The sequence below is a fragment of the Belonocnema kinseyi genome, chromosome 4, assembly GCF_010883055.1.
Source record: "Belonocnema kinseyi isolate 2016_QV_RU_SX_M_011 chromosome 4, B_treatae_v1, whole genome shotgun sequence".
Lineage (NCBI taxonomy): Eukaryota > Metazoa > Arthropoda > Insecta > Hymenoptera > Cynipidae > Belonocnema > Belonocnema kinseyi.
Genome location: NC_046660.1, coordinates 72,955,184 through 72,962,229, shown reverse-complemented (window position 1 = coordinate 72,962,229; position 7,046 = coordinate 72,955,184). Strand labels below are relative to the sequence as shown.

At 33.1% G+C, this 7,046-nt stretch overlaps 1 protein-coding gene across 3 annotated transcripts in view; it reads right to left on the bottom strand.

Moving 5' to 3' along the window:
- Positions 1 to 7,046, bottom strand: part of LOC117171503 (chondroitin sulfate proteoglycan 4) — a 128,407-nt gene that overhangs the window by 45,533 nt on the left and 75,828 nt on the right. For all 3 annotated transcript variants that reach the window (XM_033358870.1, XM_033358871.1, XM_033358872.1), the window contains exon 6: positions 4,734 to 5,328. In XM_033358870.1, the coding sequence (XP_033214761.1) occupies positions 4,734 to 5,328 (595 nt within the window). The remainder of the gene's footprint in view (positions 1 to 4,733; positions 5,329 to 7,046) is intronic.

Below are 7,046 nucleotides of genomic sequence, written 5' to 3'. Positions count from 1 at the left end.
CGCCAATTAGCACAAATGGTAAGTTCCGACAGTGCCTACAAGTGTGCCTACTGGCCGCTAGATGGCAATACCGGTTTCATATGTATACACCTGGTATATCGCTTGTATCGAAACCTTTTGTCCTCAAAAGACCTACGTAATGGGTTTCGCTTTCGTTTGGTACCTTCATTGACTTGATCTCGTTTTAAACTCCAACAGTAGTTAGTTATCATGCTGATATCCCAACATCCCTGATATCGCCTCTCCATCTCTTTTATATCCTGGTGAAAACGTTCGCCTTGCTCTCCACTAAAGTCTCCCAGGTTGTCTGGAAACTTATTTATATGCGAATGAAGAAAATGTAGCTTCAAATTCATAAGGCAGCCTAGTTTACCAAAGTTTGTTACCATTTCTGAAACCACATTTTGATAGTCTGGACTTTTCTTATTACCTGAAAAGTTTTTCACAACATTTTTAAAACTAAGCCAGGCATCTTTTTCAGTGCCAGACAGTTTTGTAATGAATTTTGGGTCCTGCAACATTTTTCTTATCTGCGGTTCATCAAAGATTCCCTCTTTTAATTTTGCTTCGAAGAGTTGTGGAAATTGATCTTCCAAATACGCATAGCAATGGCCATCCTTATAAAGCACTTTGACAAACTGTTTCATAAGACTCAGCTTTTTATGTAGGGATAGAATCAAAACTTCTTTTGGGTCAACTAGAGGATCTTCAATCATATTTTTTGTCCTTGCTCAAACGATGTTCTTTTTGACCCTGATTGCTGTCCTAAAACGATTCCAAGAATTTTGAGAGCCCCGCAAATTTTCCACTTATAAGTTGAGTGATTGATTTTTTTCAGGACAAATTTTAAGTTACTGTAATGCTCTTTCAGTTCCGTAGAATGTGCTATTGGAATCGGAGCGTAAACATTAGTATTATGCAATAATACTGCTTTTAGACTGCCCTTAGAAGAGAAAATGAATAACCGCCAATTTTCCGGCCTATACAGTCCAGGTTTCATTTTTTCCATTAATCCGTCAATATTTTTACAATAGACTAATTTTCCATGATCATTTTCTTCAGAAGTAAAAAACTGTCTAAACTCTTTTTCTCTATTTCTGTAGAAACTTGATTTAACTCCTTTAGCTATTAAGTTCTTCTTTTTCAAAACGGAAGCAAGATACTCTGAAGCATATTTAGGGAGAACGAGATCTCGCGAATAAATGATTCCATTCTTCCAACGTAAATAGCCTAGGAACTTTATTCTTTTCATTGTCTGGTATATACATTTCTGTATTAACATCGCTGCTTTCATCATCATCCTCGTCATCACCATAATCTAAAATGTCACTTTCATCACGATCAACATCGAAATCTTCATCAGTATTTTTATTTTCTTCTGCTTCAGTCGTCTGTCTGTCAAGTGACAAATTTTTTTAGTTTTTTGTAACATCGTTATTTTCAAGAGATTTAGTGACGCTAGGTACATCAGGATATTCGATAGGTTCCTCCATATCGTAGGTTCTTGAATCTTAAGGGTTTTCTTATTTCCTTATCTGTCTTTCAATCGATTGAATGCCTTATAATAAGCACTGCAAATTTTGTAAGGAACCCAATTTTCACTTTGGTTTTGAACTTCCATACCAAAATTGCTTTTATAAATTGTTTTTACGTCATCGCTGATTACTCTTCGATTTTCTAAAACCTCAAATTTACCACATATGTAGCAAAATTCATCTGGATCACCCACACAATTATGCGCTATATTGGAAGTGTATAAATTGGAATTGAAACAGCGCTTAGAAGACATGATCTGTTTTGATTTGAGAGTTTATAGTAATAGTATAAGTATAGTATAGTAAACTATTGATTTAAAAACACAAAAAAAAACAACTGATAATGGTTTTTAAAACTGTGCTGAAGTCACATTTAGAAGCACGATTGAAGAGATTGTCACCACTGTCCTCTTTACTAACTTGAAGTTCGATCGCGATCTTTCATTTGTTTGTTTCACAGTCATTTGTTTTGACGTGAAGTTCGAGCGGGATCTGTCACTTGTTTTGTTCACAGTCATTTGTTTTGTTCGATTTTACCTCTATTTTTGCGTTTTTTTAAAAGATATGAGCCAACTCGGTTATTTGGACCCCGGATTTGGATTCAGCCACCGAAAAAACACATAGATATGCTGGTGAAGTCCACCGGTCATGAAAATATATTTTTTTTTTGCAAAAATATACACGAAAAATCGCTGTTTCTGTCGACTTTGTATCTATTTTTGCGTTTTTCGATGAAATATGAGCCAACTGGGTAATTTGAAACCCGGATTCAGAATCAGTGACCCCAAAAACATAAGGATATGCTGATTTAGACCACCGGGCATGAAAAATTTTGTTGTTGTAAAAGTATAGAAGAAAAATCGCTGTATTCGCCGATTTTACGTCTATTTTTGCGATTTTCGAAAAAGTATGAGCCAAATTGTTTATTTGGGCCTCATATTCGAATTCAGCGACCCAAAAGACATGTAAATATGTTGGTTAAGTCCACCGGGTGAGAAAATATATTTTTTTTTTGCAAAAATATATCTGAAAAATCGCTGTTTTTGTCGATTTTACATCTATTTTTTTCGTTTTTCAGAAAAATACGAGCCAACTTGGTTATTTCGACACTGGATTCGAATTCAGCGACACCAAAAACATATAGATATGCTAGTGTAGTCTGTCGGACAAACCACTTTTTTATGTGCCGGTGTAATTATTGATTTCAAAACATTATGAACATGAAACAAAAATTACTAATAACTGCTCATTTATTAGGTTTATTTGTTTATTTATTTTTAATGTTATGCAATTATAATTTTTATAAGATTCTGCAGAACATTCTAAAAGAGTTTTAGAGATTTCAGAAGTGACAAATTAAAATTTAACAAAAAAGTCCAATTTCAACCACATAGTTGAATTTTCAAGCAAAGATGAGTTCTGAAGGAACAATGTAAATCATCATTATTATCGCGACCAAAAAAGATGTCAATTTCAAATCAAAAACTGTTGAAATTTTCAAAAAAGGCGAAATTTCAACAAAATAGTTGAATCTTCAACCAAGAAGGATGAATTTTCAACAAGTTGCATTTCTAGCCAAAAAGATTAAATTATTACTAAAAGAGAAGAGTTTTGATCACAATAGTTACATTTTCAACAAAAGACTCAACGAAAAATGTAATAGTTGATATTTAAATACAAAAAGATGAATTTTCGATCAAGAAGATTAATTTTCTGCAAAAAAGACAAATTTTCAATAAAATAGATAAATTTAAAGAAAATGGTTACATTTATAACACGAACTACTTCTGAAATGAAAAAAAATCTTTAAAAATTAGAAAAATTTTCTTGAAACCTTTCCCAATTCTTTAAAAGTTTCAAAATCTTCAAAAACGATTGAAATGTTCCCATGAATTTTAAGAAAAGTTTTTTATTCTCTTGAAACCTTTCGAAATTCTTTTTTTAAATCCTTAGAAATTTCCATTTTTCTCTATTTAGTTTTCAAGATCTTTTTAAGTTCTAAATTATTCTTTATTCTTCTCAAAAAATTTAGCAATCTTTTATATTCTACAAAATTAGATTTAAAATATAACATTTTTTCAACCATATTAGGAAAATTTTTCTTTTATCTTAAAACCATTCGAAATCCTTAAGAAGCTCGAAACTTTTATTTCGGAATCTTTAAAAGTTTACATTTTGTTTTTAATTTATTTAAATTATTTCAAATATTAAATTATTCAATAATAAATTGTAACAAAATCTTTTTTAATTTTCTTTAATGCCTAATTTTTCAAAATCAAAAATCATTTCACATTTTTCTAGAAATCTTATGAAAATTTGCTGTGCTTTTGAAACCTTTCAAAATTATTTAAAGCTTCAATAACTTTTCTTTAAAATAGTAGAAAAAGCTGTGAAATGTTATGAACAGAATTAATTTTCAATTTTAAAAAGTAATTTACAATTAAAATTTTTCTCGTATCAATAATGTGTAGAAATTTCGTACTGTTTTCCTTATTTGACTTTTCACCTACCATAGCTGACTTTACTCCGTAACCCAGCCGACTTTACCCCGTACCCAAACCGATTTTACCCCGTCAGATAGTCGAGTTTACCCTGGACTCTAACTGACAATAATCCGTACCCTCGACAACTTTACCCGGTACCCTACCCGACTTTACCCTATACATTAGCCGATTTTACCCCGTACCCTAGGAGACTTTAAATCGTACCCTACCCGACTTTACCTCGTACCATAACCAACATCACCCACATCTCAGGCAACTTTTACCAGTGGAAAAAGTTTGCTAGTCGAAAAAAGCTTCGAATCCTTACAAAATAAAAGAGGAATATTAACAGAATTAATACTAATATTAATAGAAATCTATAGTAAAAATATTTATCGTACCTTTTAATTTCTATTTGATTTGGAAATTTTGTTGAGCTCGAAATTGAATGAAACTGAATTAACAGGATACCACTTGAAGCCAACTTGGAATTTATTTTTTTTTCTTTTGCGTGTGTATGAACAAAAGTAATGATTTTCAAGAAAATCTGTTTTCCTGTGTAACAGCGACTTACATTTAAAAAAGACTTACATCAATACATTAATTTTTTATTTTGTTTTCGACAATATAATACATGCGAAACCTCGTGACTGGAACTTTAAAAAAAAGGATAATAATACAGAATAATATTTTTTATCATAGTGAGACCACCAACCTTGTTATCTTCAGCAAATGTGGGTTTGATGCAAAGAGGTTGATCACAGGTGCATTTGAAAGACGTGACCCCCAGCTGAGAACAGTTGGCACCCTCCACGCAGGGTTCAGCTTCAGCACAGGGGAATCCCCAGACGCAACCAACAACGATACCCTGGCTGACCTTGACATCTGGTAAGCCGATTTCCTTGTTATCCAAAAACATATTTCTGATGCATCCCTTGTAGCTCAGGTCCCCTGATTTGAGGCCCTTGCTGAGGGCTCTGGCCATCTTGTTCAGTTCGGTACCTCCTATGTACAATGTGTCTGCTAGGTCCAGATATCGATTTCCTCCTGAAGGCAGTGCCATCGACTTCTCTTCGTTGTCGACGGTAATTCCAATTGCGCTTGGATTGAAGTCAACAACTACGCTGTGCCATTTACCATCAGATACTATTGTCGAATGAATCAATTCTGTAGGCCCATTTCCTTTGTTCATCAAGAGTCGAATACGGCTATCCATTAGCTCAATGCCTAAATAGTCTGCATATGAGGACTGTCCGGCGTTATAGAGTAACAATCCACTTTCAGCGGCTGTTTTTAATTCAAGTTTCCAACTGAAATTTTAGAGAAAAGGGAACATTTTGTGTGTATATTTAAGAAATGCATGAATGTCAAATGTTAGTAGAGTAAATTACACCGGAAAAAAGACCTTGTATACTAATAAGCCTGAGTGGAGAGTCCTACATGGTGAATTTGTGAAGCTCCTCACTTAGAGTGATTGATACAGAAATTGATCAGCGATCTGGGTCAAAACAGTGCTGTGGAACGAGCGTGTGTAAACAAGCAACACGGGAATTATAGAATAATCTAAAATGTAGCCAGCCTCCCCCCCCCCCATTGATGTCTCATACAATAAATGTCTTGATCCTCGACAATATAACGTAGCTAGAACTGAGTGAGTCATGCTTACCCCGAAATGGATTTTGGCTTAATGGTATAGTAATATTTAAAAAATAGTGGTTCCAGTCGATAGGAACAAAAACTAAGACTGAAATAGTGCCAGGTCCCGAAACGTACTGTCGAGGGTAGCTGCGGGTCAGAAAAAATCTGGAAATCAAGGAAAACGCAGGGGATTTTGTTCGTGAGATTTTTTAAAAATTTGAAAATTTTCAAAAAATAGAGAAAATTATTTTTTTTATAGATCCAAAAATTTTACACAAAATTTGCAACATATACCATACATATTTCAAAACTATTCTACCCAAATTTTTCGATTAGCCCAAAATTAAAAAAATTATAGCATTTTCAAAATTTTCCATTTTTTTTAACTTATAAAAATTTTTGTCAAAGTTTCTCATAGATGGGCAAAGGCTAGTAAATTATCCAAGTGACATTTTTAATTTAGATGAAAATTAAAAACGCTAGTGTAATGTAGTCGTCCAAATTTTCGATTTGTGGTTTTTAACGGATCTTTACGTTTCGTCGCGCACAGAATCCAAAAATCATAAAATTTTGTCGGTGTCTGTCCGCCTGTACGTCTGTCTGTATGTCTGTATGTATGGATACCTGAATGTTGTAGCCACGCTAACTTTTGAAAAATTTGTCCAATCGAGTCCGCATTTAATACACTTTTCAAGGTCCCCAAAATAAAGGATAAGTTCGTTAATCAGATATTTCGAACCAAAATTAAGAAATTGAGTGCATTTTCAAGGTTTTGAAATTTTTGTTGTTGAAATTTTATAAATTTTTGTCAAAGTTTCCTATAGATGCGTAAAAGACTTGCAAATTATCCAAATAAAATGTTTATTTTTGATGAAAATTAGAAAAGTTATATACTTTTCAAAAATTTGAAAATGTTCAAAAAATGGAAAGAAATTTTTTTTCATAGATCCAAAAATTTTATCCAGATACCAAATATATTTTAAAACTATTTTAGGTGAATTTTTAAATAAGCCCACATTTAAAAAAATTAGAGCCTGTATAATCTAACAGCAGAGCGCGAAGCGTGATTATGGCAATGAGAATGTAATCGTCAAGGCCGTAGGTGCTTTGTGAACCTTCTTTAATGTGAAATTAAAAAAAAAAGGTTCAGCTTCACTTTGTGATTGTAGTTTATAAGGGGTTTGAGTTACAGTATTTGATATAATTTAATATATATATATATATATAATTAAAAATTTGTCATAAGGACAACCGCAGGATTTCACCGGGAGCGGGTGCTAATCTGAATAATTGCACCCGTTTCCAGCGAAATCGCGGTAAAATTTCAGCCATAACCACGTCTCACAACCGTGAGATAGGTGGTTACAGTCTGTAAAGGAATCAATACGAC